A 13,762-nucleotide genomic window follows, 5' to 3' on the forward strand; every position below is an offset into this window, starting at 1 on the left:
TGTCCCAGGAGATGGGCAAGGACAAATTCCATGTCCTTTTGTGGTCACTGCCTATAGTCAGCAAGACTTGTGATGAATTTCACAGTCATGTATGGGTTAAGAAACGAGTTTAATGGGAATCTTACAGTGTCTTCGAAGAGATCATGGGTCCCTGAAGCCCCTCAACTCCCTGTCTCTCAACACACACACACACACACACACACATACGCACACATGCACACACACACACACACAGCCACCATGGGGTCAGGACACAGTGCACTTGCAGTCAGCAATATCATACTTCCCGTTGCTGCTCTGTGCTTACCGGGCAGTCTGCAGCATAACTTTGTTGGCTTGGGGGCCAACAGACTACCTAGGCAGCAGGTTATGATGGGCAGGTGTCAGGCACTGCTAAATAGTAACTTATAAATAAATTGAGGGGTCAGTTTTTCTTCTACATTTTCCCCTATGTCTAGGATAAGACTGATGTTCTCTTTGGAATCTAGGCCACATGTATTTGTCTCTGTCTCTAAGTCCACCAGTCCTGGTTAAATGATAGCAAGTCCAAAACATCAAAAAACTAAGTTCATTTGCTCACTGCCCAGCAAACAAACTGAATGCATGTGAATGAGAGGCATTTCCACCCAGAAGCAAGGATTCTGATCTTTTAAATATGCTTCTGTTCAGATTAAAATCCTTTAATGATTCTTCCTGTCCACAGGTGGCAAACACAAGGCCCGAGGGCTGAATCTGGACCTCCACCTTATTTTATGTGGCCCAGCACCTTGTTTCTACTGGGTGGCAGTGCTGAGTTCTCGCCTAACTGTTAACAAGTAGTTACATTTATACAGTCCTAAAATTACATTCGTCCCTTTGAAGGCAACTGAGAGGCTGACAGGGCCCCTGGTGAAAATGAGTTTGAGACCCCTGCTCTGGTCTTTGGGATCCAAATCAAAGTTAACACAGTGATCTTGCCTCTCTGCTTTTCTCTTTCCAGTCCTTATACTTACCAACCCACCTTGTGCTTTATATTTCTGTCCTACTTGATGTGCCTAAGTTGTCTGATTGCCATGGTTTCCCAACTCTGGGGCTTTGCATAGGTTTCTTTTACCTGGGCTGCCTGTTACCCTCCATCACACACACACACACACACGCACATGCATGAAAATGATTTCTTTGTTCCCATAGTACCTGGTGTGCATTTCTTTATCAGAGTAGAGGCCACACTGTTTTGCCAGTTTGCATCTCCCCAGCAGACTGGGGTTCCATGGGATTGGAATCGGCTTTTGTATCTATCTCCAGCAGCTAGCCCCGACGCCTGGCTAAAGTCATCCAATGAGCCAATGAAAGATGCAAAACATCCTTGGGTCATTTGGCGGTTGAATTAGGTTAGAGTAGGGTTATATTTTTATGAGACTCGACTTGGGTATATTCCAAAAGAATGTGTGTGAAGAACGCACCCAGCCAGCAGATTCGGGATGAGTTTGTGAGAGCTAAAGTGGCCTGAGCTGTCAGAGACAGCAGGATGCCTGAGACTGCAGGATTCGCAGCTGTGTCTATGCTGGATCTTGGTTGGACTAGGAAGCAAAAAGAGGGGCCTAAAACTATTTCTGTGAGACTCAGGGGCTGTTGAGTTGAGTGGACCAAGGCAGGCGCAGTTACCACAACAGATTTCCTCTCTGTGGAGCTGGGAGCCAGGCCTCAGCCTCAGACACAGGCGATTAGCAGAAAGACTAAGGGGAGTTTGAGGAAGAAGAATCCTGGCAGTGCCGCATGGCTGTTCTGGAAGCTGCACTGCCTGCATAAAGAGTCTCTGCTGCTGCTGTTACACACTGGCTGGCCTCAGGCAACGTTCAGAGTTTCCCGATCCTTAGTTTTTCTATCTGTAAACCAGAGATCTAGTGCATCTGCTCCAGACTAGGCCTAGAGTACATGTGTCATGAGGTTATAAGGAGGATTACAGGAGGTCACAATCTATAAAATAAGAGATCGACCAATGTTAGCTCTTACGGTATTGTCTGTTTATAGGTTTCGAAAAGGACAGATTGAGAAGAGGCCCCTGAGGTTAGAGACCACACCTGTCTCATTCACCATTGTGTCTCCAGCCCTTCGCACGTAAATACAAGCTGTTTAGCTCACGTTTGTTGAATTACTAAACGAGGGTGGGTAGGGCAGAGTTTTTCAGACCTCTCTTAATAGCGTGGCTTTTCCTGAAAGTCTCTCACAGACGAAGCCACCTCCGTTCTACTTTATCATGCCTGGGCTCTGAGTTTTCTGAGCAGATTTTGTGCCGCTTTGGATTATACCCAGGAAGTCAGCACAGGTCATAGTACCAATGGCCCCCAGTCAGGAAGGCGCTGGGACCGCATCAACGTCTGAATCCCCAAGGACAATGCCAGCAGTCCATCAGAAGTGAAGTTTCTATCTGAACATTTATTCCACAGTCATAGAAACTGAAGATGGAAAAGATTTGAGGACATCTAGTCCATCCACGTGGTTGTACAAGAAAAGTGGCTGGAGCAAAACAGCCCGGTCACGTCATGCTCACAAGACGGCATTTCAGTTCTTCCCGCAGCGGAGTGATCGCAAACACGTTAGAATGAAGACACAGTGCAAACAACACTCATTACAAATCTTAAGAAAATACTTTTAAGTACATTGTTTTCATAAAACAACTGGGGACTAAACTAAAAGGAGAATGAGGGAATCCGGGATAAGATGGATGGTGTCAGGGTGAAGAAAGGAGCAACAAAACAGCGAAGAATAGTGAAGTGGTTTTGATGACTAGGAAGATTCTTCTGAAGACTGCTTGCTTGGATTTCCTGGTTTGCTCATCAGATATCTGAGTTGGGAGGCAGAGAGGCTCTAAAGTACTTTCGTTCCCCTCCCTTCTTTATCCACACCCAGGAGAGCTCACTAGCTGCAAGGCCGAGCAGACCCAGCACCAACATAGAGAAGCCCCTCATCACCCACGTGACAAAGCTCCATTCTCCTCGGCAGCTGAGCCACTTACACTTCTCTGGTTGGCACAGAAGCAGCAGGTGCTGTATAGGGTTTGTGCAACAGCAAGATCCAACAGTGGAGAGTCACCTCCAGGCACATTACAGACCTCGACTGATAGGGTCCCTGTGGCTACCTCACTTGTCTGTCCTTGTCCTTCCTCCAGCTTGGCTTTAACTGTTGGAGGAATCCCCTGTCCTCTCCCTTGAGGCATCCATGCTCTGGGGCCCTGACAATTATTTACACGAACCCATCTGTTCTAACATGCTCAGTCATACTTTACTGTGGGCTTCCAGTGCCAGGAATTCTGCCTTGGAAAACAGGGCCGGGGGCGTGTGACACGAACATGTCACGTTCTAGGTTTCCCAGCACCAGAGCTCAGACCAGAATGGCCTTCCTCATCTCATGAGTAGCAGCCCACAAGAGGAGGCAAGGTTGCAGCATCCTTGGCATCCTTCCTCACCACAATACCACCTCCACCTGAGGACTTCTGAGCTTGGTGTTTTTTGAGCCAGAGGAGAGCTGAGAGAACAGAGGTGGGGCAAAAGAGGTGGGGCAAAAGGAAGGTTTTCAAAGGACCTACCATTTCATGGAATCTTTTTACAAAACACAACATACTGTTTCACAAATTGCAAAAACACTGTTCAATCACTACCGATAAAAATAACCATTGCTACTTAACATGAAGACAGCTTCATTTCACCACAAGCAATTAAGCTTTGTTTTTCTTTACCCCGAACCAGGAGGCCTTTCAAGCAGTGTTGATAGCAGCAAGCCTGCTTTCAGCCCCTGCTGCTTCTTGCCTCATCCTGGCCACGGTTTTGGCCAAGCAGTTCCCCAGAGGGTACTGGAGGAGCTGTGCACTGGTCCTCCAGCTCGTGGAGAGGCAGGGCGGTCTGGCGTGTTATCACCACTGCTCAGAATGCCTTAGTAGAGAAGCTTAAGGTAAACCCGATATACAAAAAATCCAAACTTACAAAACAGATACATTAAGGGATAATTCATTGCATTACAAAAGGATTCTTTACAAAAGAATTCACCTCTGGGTTCCTTTAAGTAGCCAGCTTCTCAAGTACAGTCAGGAGATGAGTTATAAAAGTGTCCACGAACAACGTTAGGAGCATGGCTGTTCTGTGAGTTGAGGTACGCCTGTACACGAGCCTTCCAGGCTGCTCAGAGGGCAGGGGTGCGCGGAGCACTGTGGCAGAGTCTCTGCGGCATCCTTAGCTGTTGCAGATGGCGAGGGTGGGGCAGCTGAGGAGCCTAATCTTTCAAAGGCAGTTGCAAACCTTCCTCTGGGCCTGGGGTGAGAACGTGGGAAGATAGGGCATTTCAAAGCACATGTCCTTCCTCTTTCCAGGCTCACCTGTTCCCTCCCTGCTGAACTGTTTCATCTGTGAGGTCGATGAAGTCTACCTCTAGAACCCTCCCACCTCCCTCATCGGTATCCCCGTGTCTACATCCACCCCTGGGTTCTCTCAGACAATTAACTAACTGCTGAAATGTTACCTAAGTACAGCTTAGGGTGTTATCTTTCCTTGGGAGCCTGGGTAGCTCTTGCTGGGAATGCAGGGGCTCCATTCAAAAGTAGGCTGTACCTTTGTAGCATCGGCAGCTGTTGCAGGGCCCCGGAGCTTGGCACAGTGCTGCCAACTCATGGTGGGCCTGCAGATGGACTGGGGCACAGCAAAGCGTACTGAGAAGATAAAGCAAACAATTGAAAAGCAAGGAAGTCTAGTCCTCAATGGTGCCTGGGACTGGAAGGGCCTGTACAGAAAGTGAATGAATCAGCAGGTACTCGTGGAAGCTTTTAAAAAACTCGAAAAAGCTCTTTTTGCTTCTCCCACTGCCTGCAACAGTCACACTTCTTGAACAGTGTTTCTTGAAGGGTGATTTTTGAACCACATGGGTCAGGCACCTGGGAGCTCACCTCTAATCTCTCCCCTGGCCCCCACCCACTGTCTGGGGAAGGGTCCTGTCAATCAGCATTTTGACGAGTTCCTGGATGATTCCTGTCTACACTAACATTGGGAACTGAAGTTCCGTAGTTCCCAGAGCCCTTTGCCTTCCTGCGTGTCCAAGCAGCTGTCCAGTGGGGAAGGGATGCCTGGGCAGAGGGGTGCCACGTGACCAACAGCAATCTTTAAGGGCATTAGATGGGGCCTGGGAGGGAATTGGAGGGACCAAATCTGTTCGTAGCTCCTCAGAGCTCCTCAGAGGAAAGTGGGTGTGAGGCTGGGAGACTGACTTGGTTGTTATCAAGACAGGTATGAGAAGCACAGGGCACATTTCTGAATGGTGGAGCCTGTGATGTTCACAAGCTTGAGGTTCACTTTTGGGATGTTTTGATCCAAGAGATAGGTGACTCCTGACCTGAAAACGGCCTCGTATGGGGCTTGCGAAACATTTTCACTGAACCCACAGTTGCGGTAAGCCTGGATATTCTGGTGTCGTCCTCGGGCCACGCCCTTGTTTTGTTTTCCTCTCTCTCCCTTTTACAAAAGGCACGCACTGCAGTGGAGATGCTCAGTTACATTACAAGTACAGTCCTGTTCATTTCTTAGTCAAATTGCTTTTCCAGCCCAGAGCTTTGTTCTAAAAGCAAGGTGGACATTTTTAACGCCTCTTTGGCCTGCCCTCTCTTCTTATTCGCCACATCCCTGTCCCCTTTCATAGTGGCATGTAAACAGGTTCCCACTAAATGTTAATCAGGATGGTGTCAGACAGCTAGGACGTTCTCAGAATCACGGCTCCTACCCAATCCGATCCGTCCTTGCCTGCTGTAATACTAATGAGTTCAGGTGATGTTTTTAAGCACCCACTTCCCTGTCCGCAGTTTCTCTAGCTCTGACCCTGTTCCTCATTCAGAATGCAGGAACAAATCTAGCCTGGGGAGTTGTATCAAAAACCACAACCCTGGATAGTCCTGTTCTATACTGAGAATGAAGCCGACAACCTAGTGAGACACGGGTCTGGCTAACAGTTCTTTTTATCTCTTGTTGTTAGTGCTGAGAAAGGGTTAAAAACCAGAAATAGTACTGTGGCACCCGGTGAAAAGGTTAACAGGAGCTGGGGTTGTCTGGTAGTTCACAGATCCCTTATGCTGTGCTCACTCCTGACTAATTTGAGATTCCTGCTCTGAAAGGCTGTTACCCTGGAGACCTAGGGAGCGAGCTTGAGGAGAGCTGGGGCTGCCTTTTTAGGCTGGGGAGCACAGACTTGACCTCTAAGAAGACTTAGACCTCAGAGTCCCCACACCTTTGTCAGTGGTTACAAAAGAACATTACAAAGTGTCTCAAGGGCTCAGAGGAAGGCCAGGAACCGACAAAGGGGAGGGGCGGCATCAGCTAGGACTCATGAGTCCGTTTTGTCCGTTGATACTCTTCCAGCTCCGTTTTCCTGCTCACGGCCAGCTGCAGCTCCTGCTGGATCACCTGAATCTGCTTCTCCAGCTCCGAGAGCTCCTGCATCACTGAGTTCCGCGCCCCATGTACGGAGTCTGCTTTCCCGTTGGTGGTCAGTGAGGCAGGGAGCTCTCTTCTCCTCGGAGGGAGAGGGATGTCCTGGTGGGTCCCGACACCCAGCTGGTTTTGTCCTCCCTCCTCACTGAAGATGTATTTTCGTTGGTTGTCGTGACCTTGATTGGAAGTATTCCACACGGAGAGCTGACGGGGTCCCACGTTGGACCTGGGAAACAAAGAGGCACTGTAGGTTGACCTTCCACTCGGCAGCTCTCAAAGCACTGTTCCCCATCTGTTAGCCCTTTCATGTGTGAGTGATATGGAGCCGGGCACATAATTCAGAGACGCAGGAACAAAGCCATGGGCGGACTGCCTACTAGCTGCTGTCATGGGGATGAAAGGAGCCAATATAGTTCTTTTCAACTGAAGTTCAAGGTCTTATCAAGTCTTATGCTGCCCTAAAACTGGAATGGATGTATACTCTGCAGAACTATCGGACCAGGGCATGACCCATTCTTACATCAAGAACCTTAGATGCCCTTTTATTCCTGTCCTGCTGGGAAGGCTCAGAAATCAGCACTGCCTTGAAACATTCTGTGGCTAGAAAGATGGTGCCTCAGTAAAAGTAAGAGTTGGTTTATTCAGCTGCTGGACTCTGAGCATGAGCCTGAACATGGATACTATGCCATGGCTCATCTTAGGTCTCATAGGACCACACCGATGCTCACTACTTCAGAAGTCTGAGGAGAATAAAAGCATACAAGCTATAAGCCACAGGTTTCAGCAAAGTCTCCTATTAGAGGGAAGCCTTGATGTGGGTTGAGACTGACAGCCCAGTTCTGAAGCTTAACAACAACAACAGAGTGCACAAGAACGCCTCAAGATCTTGCCAGGATAATGAAAGTCAAATAGAGATAGATTCTCAATCCTCTGTTGGGCTTGTGTCAAACTACCCACCACCAGCTCAGAGAGATGGCTGTAGACAGCCAGAGGGTTATTGAGGGCCAGGTACAGGGGGTCGGGGGAGGATCTGGTTTCTGAAATACACTTTGACAGTTGGATGCAATGAGAAGAGTTTCTTGCTACGAGGACAGATTAAAGCCCAGTCTGCAAAGCCACCAATTTCTTCTAGCCTTATGGAACAAGGAGAAGGAGGAGGAGGGGGATTATGACCACTTTTGCAGTCTACCACAGGGCCAGACAAAACAGAAACACTCTATTAGGTCCTTGTGTCTTGGTCCCCATCCATATAATGAAGGAAGATTTTATTCCTGGACTCTTACTTGCCAGGAAGAGAAGGGGAGGGGTCAGGGGAGGGATACTCATGTCTTGATTCAGTTACACGGATGAGAACTAAACCACAAGGATTTCCTAGGATGACTCTATTTCATTTTTCCCTGTGACAGATGGCAAAAGTGGTCACAATCCTTTGTTCTTCCTCATCCATGCCCCTCTGTAATGCGACTTTGCAAGTCATCCTTACCAAGGGGATTCAAAAGGGGGAAGTCTATTTTCCCTTCCCTATGAATTTAGTCCGTTCTCATGACTGTTTTGGGCAATAGAAAGCAGCAGAAGTGGCAGGTGGCAGTTTCAAGCCTAAACTTTTTTTTTAATTTTAATCATTGTTCAAATACAGTTTTCTCCTTTTAAGCCTAAACTTTTAAGAATATCACATATGTGCACTCTCTCTTAGAACCTGCTGCTGCAAGGCGAGCAAGTCCAGACTAGTGTGCCGGACGATAACAGACCATATGGAAAGAGTCCCCAGCCTGCCCAGGTCACCCAGCTGAGGACCCATCATAGACCGACCAGCCCTGAGCAGCCTCCCCACACCTGTAAGCTGGCTGCAGACATATGAGCCAATGTAGCCAAGGTCAGCCACGTCTGGCCCAGCTCAGTCAAATGCCCAGCTGACTCACAGATTCATAAGCAACCCCCCATTGTTTCAAACATTAACTATCGAGGTAATTTCTCACACGGTAAAAAGGAACTGATATATGCCCCAAGCCATTAAAACACACAACCACATTTCAACCACCCTGTCATTCTGTAACATTTCTCATAGTTTCAGTCTCGTGTAAATGAGTAGGGGGTACCAGAGCCTGGCTTCCACGTGTCCTGGGCTGGGTAAAAATTCTACAATGAGCCCACTTATAGTTCTCCTAGCTTTGTACCTGGATCAGAGATGGGGTTATAATTTCCCTTCTAGCCTTTAATTGTTCACTTCTGCTTAAATTTTTGAACTCATTTCCCACTGAGTTTGAATAATTTCAAAACAATCTTATTTGTGGTGTGTGTTACATGGTTTATACTTTTTGTGTATCTAGGAGTGATGGGAAAGGGAAAAGGGGGGTGCACTGGAAATCCAGGGGGCAAAGGATACCAAAACTTACATAAAATCACATGTTAAATAAATCGAGGGCTATGTATAAATAGTCTCTTTCAATTGTTACTTTTTTCTCTGCTTTAAATAAAAAAGGAGCGACATCAACTTTCATACCATGATCCAAAGTTTCTTTCCTCAAACCTGAATGTTAGTAATTGACTCATTTATCTATTGCTTTATTCGCTCAACAAATACGGGGCACATAGGAGGGATGTCAAGTTGTGGCAGGCATGGGCATTTGCAAAGACACTCTTCCAAAGGAGAAAGAGGAGAGTTTTCAAGCTGACAGAACTAACTCTAGTACCATAGGATGATTGACAATGGGATGGGGAAAACCATGGAGTAGGGGGCATCCACCTTTCATGTTTTCTTGGACTGTACAGGCAACCACAGAAATCAGGTAAGTGGATTTATCTAATCTAGTTTTCTCTAGAGCTTTGTACACATATCTGGAAATATAATGTAGATGAATAAGCAAAAGCTGGGTTCCACGATGAACTCTAGTATTGCAAGTGCTCTGATAACGGACGGGCGGCTCCAGGCCATCTGGGCATGCCAGACGCCGGATGCTGAGCGTCAGACTTGGTGTCTGATTGGAAGGAATGGCTGTGGTACACTGCTGCTCTCCACAGTGTTTAGGTTTAGTTTTGTAGCAAGTCTTTCTCAGCCTTGGAGTGCAATGTGACCAGTGAGTAAACTGTACTTAACACAAAAAAGAAGCCAAACAAGCTTCCACAGAGCAGTTGCGAACATGGACGTCTGAGGCTCCCCTAGACCATCCAGAAGAGACGTGACAGCTGTGGGACCTCGGACACTTGCTGCGTTTGACAGGTTCCAGGTGGGAGTTGGGCTGTAAGCAGGTGGCACAGGAAATGTGGACCCAACCGGAGCCATAGGGCTTTGTTCTGCCTTAGTTCCTTCTCCAAATAAGGGGTTCTGGAAGGGAATTTGCCAGGGAAAGTGGCTAAGTTAAGGGAAAGACACATTTGGTTCTCAATTTAGGCCAAAGAGATGTGTTTTGGACTCGCATCACAGTTGGAGCGGGGCTCCCTGGGCTTCCTGTTTCTATTATGGCTGGAAAACAAATGCTTTGTCGTTAGGAGATGATGTCTGTGCTGCTGTGACTTCTTGTGTTCCTCTGGTTAAACATTTATGTAAAAGATAATTACAGAAAAAATATATGTAACATGACATAGAGCAGCTGGAACCTGATTAGCCTACAGCCCGTCGCTGACAGGGCTGCCGGCTAGGATACAGGGGACCACAGCCTGAGCGGCGGGTGGGGGGTGGTGGGGGAAGTCTGCTCACCGACTGCAAAGACGCTTTAAGAGATAGTGGAAGGGATTCTGACAAGCTAGATGCAAACTGGAGAGAAGGGGATCCCGGCAGTGCCCTGGGGAGGTTCAAACAAGAAAAACAAACAACGGTTTTCATCCCTTTTCCCTTTTCCTCGATTAGAGAAGTGTGAGTGTCAGGTTTCAAAATTACCCAGAAAGCCAAGCTTTGAGCCTAGGATGTGCCCTGGATGACAGTAGCTTAGAGGTGATGCCCGAAGCAGAGGCCCCTGGGCATGTGGAGGAGCCAGGGGGGCCACCCTCGGCAGCCACGCCAGGAGCCAGACCCAGACGCTTCCGACATCTTTGGCTACCATGAATGAACAGGTGATCTTCATCCGCAGGCTAGATGTGGGAGGGGGTGAAGTTCTAATTTTCAAATGTCTTCTATGCATTTAGTTCTTGTTACTTCCTGGTAATGAGCTCCTCTTTTCTGGGGAGTTTGTAGTAAGAGTGCCAGGAAATAAATTAGGCAGAACACATCTGTTGCCTGTTCTGCCTATTCCTAGGAGTGCTGCAATGGAGTGGGGAGGGAAACATGTCCGAAACGCAATATTGCATGAAATTGATTACCTGCAGGGTTCATGAGCTGTCTTACATGTATTTCTTACACAAGAATGATTACTAAAATAGCTTTGTTTTCAGGGTTTTACGTGTATTATCTCATTTAATTCTCACAGCGTCTCTACGGAATGGATACTGTTTTTATCTCAATTTCACATGAGGGCACTGTGGCATGGAGAAGTTAAATGATGTGCCCAAGGCCACAGCTGCTGTCAGTGTCCGAGGCAGGATTTGGATGCAGCGGCTTCACTGTAGGGACCACACCTGAACTTTTACCCATGACAAATATCGCCTAGGCTGCCTTTCGGTGTTGGTGTATGTACAGACCTGTTCTTTGTCTTCTATTTCTACTTGAAGTCACACAGACTTTTTACTGATTGTGTTTATCAACAGCGGGGTCCTGATTTGATCTGAATTATTTATACATAATTTCCCTGTTGAACACGAAGTTTCAGTTTTATCTCTAAACTTTTACATGAACAAATTTGAAGACACCTAGCACTGGCTTCTTCTTACCTCTTCGCCACACGCTTAGTCTTGAAACGCGGCTTCTTTTCCTCTGCAAATGATGTATTTAGTGCTCTGTGTAATCTCTGGTGGAAAGAACAGAGTCACACGTAGAGATCATTAGAAACACACAGTCAGGGACAAAGTTCTGCCTGCGATTTAATAGTGTATCTTGTCACTACAAACCTTGGCCTCTTTAAACAAACTTCCAGGGATGCCCGAAAAGAGATCAACATTCAGTCCCAGATCTCAACAGAACAAGAATTATAAATTATTATTCTACCTGGAGGGAAAAAATAATTTGATAGGAAGCTTAGTGATGCTCTGGGTTGTAAAAAGGTACATAATATAAAGAAGAGCTGGTGTGACTGAGGTGTGGCAAAAGGCCCAGTGCATTTGCTAACGATGCATTAAAAAAAAAAAAAGCCTGAGCTTCCTAGCAGCCAAAACAAAAAAGGAAAGAAGAGCATTTGAGAATGAAAGTAATCACATTAACACACAACGAAGATCAGTTGTCTGCGGAATTCTCCTTAAAAAAAACAAATTCTTCCTAGGGTGAAGGTGGGAAAAACAGGGTTCAAGTGTAACTGAACCAATACACGTTACCTAGAAAAAAATGTATTGTGATAACAAAGCGGCAAGGCCGATGACTGGGGCAGAAGTGGCCCCATTTTCTGGACCACTGAAGAAAAATGCAGAGAGAACAAGGGCCAGTGGGTTCAGAGGGAATCAGGGACTTGAAGCTCATTGGATGGGCTCCAATGTTGGCAAGGACAGAATCTATAGAAAACACACCTTTCATATCCTCTCTTCAGATTGTCCCTATTCGGTGAAACCAGGTTAAAAACAATGTTGTTGCTTTCATTGTGAGCAGCAGTGGAGGGTTATAGGAAAGGAAGGAGCTTTGAGAGGAAAGTGAATTAATGGGATAGAGGGAGCTGTGTCTTGTACACTGAGGGTGTTCGCACCACCCTAGTTCTCGTGGTAACTTGTCATTGGTCAGTCTGACTTGGGGCTCTGCAGGATTCTCCCACTACTGGGAGTTCTGACGTTTAAGAACATCGGAGCAAAGATAGATAAATAAATAAATAAAAGAACACTGGAGCGCGGCGGCACCTGCGGCACGCACCTGACTGGTGTGGAGCCAGTACTGCAGCCTAGATTTGTTCTTGATTCGTGGAAGCAGCAGCCTGTACACTATGTGCTCACCAATGGCCGTCAAGATGGACAGACCCAATCCTGCGCACAGCAGCACGAAGAGTCCCGAGAAGTGTTTGATGCCCATTTGCAGAGTCTGGGGCAAAACAGAAAAGAAAAGGCCGTGAGCACGATGCTCCCCTTGGGCCCACGCTTGCTCTTTCTCAGGTGCAGATGCTTCTTTTCTAGACCCAGAGGATGCAGGAGACTGTGCCTTCCCGTGTGCTCTGTAGAGCTCCCTGTGAAAGGAATGCAGCCAGGAATGAGGCCGCGCCAGTGCCTGGGGGGCCACTCCCATACAGTCCTAGTGCAGGAACAACCCCTGGGCTGGTGCAGAGACCCCGAGTTGGGACCACGCTGCCGTCTCCAGCGAGAGGTTGATAGGGACTCCGATGAAAGAAACAATTTAATATGTGAAAACACTGACTAGTTAGTTACCAAGAAGCAAACCTCTCTCAGGGACACAGAATGGGTAGGTTTCAGGGGAAAAGATGATGAATTCAATAATTTTGAAATTTAGGTCTGGCAGGGAACATGGGCCTCAACTGCTTCAATGTGCCCCTTTTACAGATGAAGAACCGAGGACCAGAGAAGTGGGTTCTAGGTCCCCAAATCAGTCAGCCATGGAGGAGGGAGAGATGGGACCTGGGATTTATCGACTGCCTGCTCTTTTGCACTGAGACGGGTATGATAACCGCAACTGATAGTTGAGGAAGCTGATGTCCCTGCAGCTTTGAAGTGACAACGTTGGTCTGCAGGCCCATGTTTGTGTTGTTCCCGGGCCCGGGCTCTGCCACAGATGCAGCAACAACAGTTACAATAACTAAATGGGCAGGCACTTCCCGAGGGGTTTACATGGGATATCTAAGAACACTTGTGAGTTCTCTACGGAGGAGGTGTTTGTTACTCAGTCATTGACATCGACAATGAGTTGATCCTGTAGAAGGAAGGACATGTGATCTGTTGAGTGCCTGCCTACTATGTGCCAGGCACTCTTCAAAGTACCACAGGATGGAGATAGGAGGGTTCTGTCCTTGCCTTTCGTCAGCTTGAATCTCGGGAGGGAGCGAACATGTATACCCCATGCCCCCTGGGTTTTGGGGAGAAGCTGGCTCATGAGATAAGATTTAGAGTAAGAGAGGCAGGTGGAATAGTAAGTGTTCTAAGTTTGTGGTGTGGAAACAAAACAGGAAAGATATGACCCCCTGGCACAGTGATGTAGGGCTTGTGAAACAGACTGTGGCTTAGGGGCAGGGTGCATGAGGCCTGTGTTGTGAGGGAGAAGCTGGGACACTGGGCGAGCCCTCAGATGCCAATGCTAAGGAGGAGCC

General features: G+C 47.4%; 1 protein-coding gene across 2 annotated transcripts in view; it reads right to left on the minus strand.

The window, feature by feature from the left end:
* Positions 1-2,395: 2,395 nt before the first annotated feature.
* GRIN3A (glutamate ionotropic receptor NMDA type subunit 3A) overlaps positions 2,396-13,762 on the minus strand; it is a 164,820-nt gene continuing 153,453 nt past the window's right edge. The window contains exons 8-10 of one of the 2 annotated variants that reach the window (XM_028531093.2): positions 12,364-12,528; positions 11,244-11,320; positions 2,396-6,669 (exon numbers count right to left, since the gene is read on the minus strand). In XM_028531093.2, coding sequence (XP_028386894.1) covers positions 6,330-6,669; positions 11,244-11,320; positions 12,364-12,528 — 582 coding nt within the window. In that variant the 3' untranslated portion in view covers positions 2,396-6,329. The remainder of the gene's footprint in view (positions 6,670-11,243; positions 11,321-12,363; positions 12,529-13,762) is intronic. The other variant, XM_036021984.1, reaches the window with a different exon arrangement.

Source organism: Phyllostomus discolor, chromosome 3 (genome assembly GCF_004126475.2).
Source record: "Phyllostomus discolor isolate MPI-MPIP mPhyDis1 chromosome 3, mPhyDis1.pri.v3, whole genome shotgun sequence".
Classification (NCBI taxonomy): Eukaryota; Metazoa; Chordata; class Mammalia; order Chiroptera; family Phyllostomidae; genus Phyllostomus; species Phyllostomus discolor.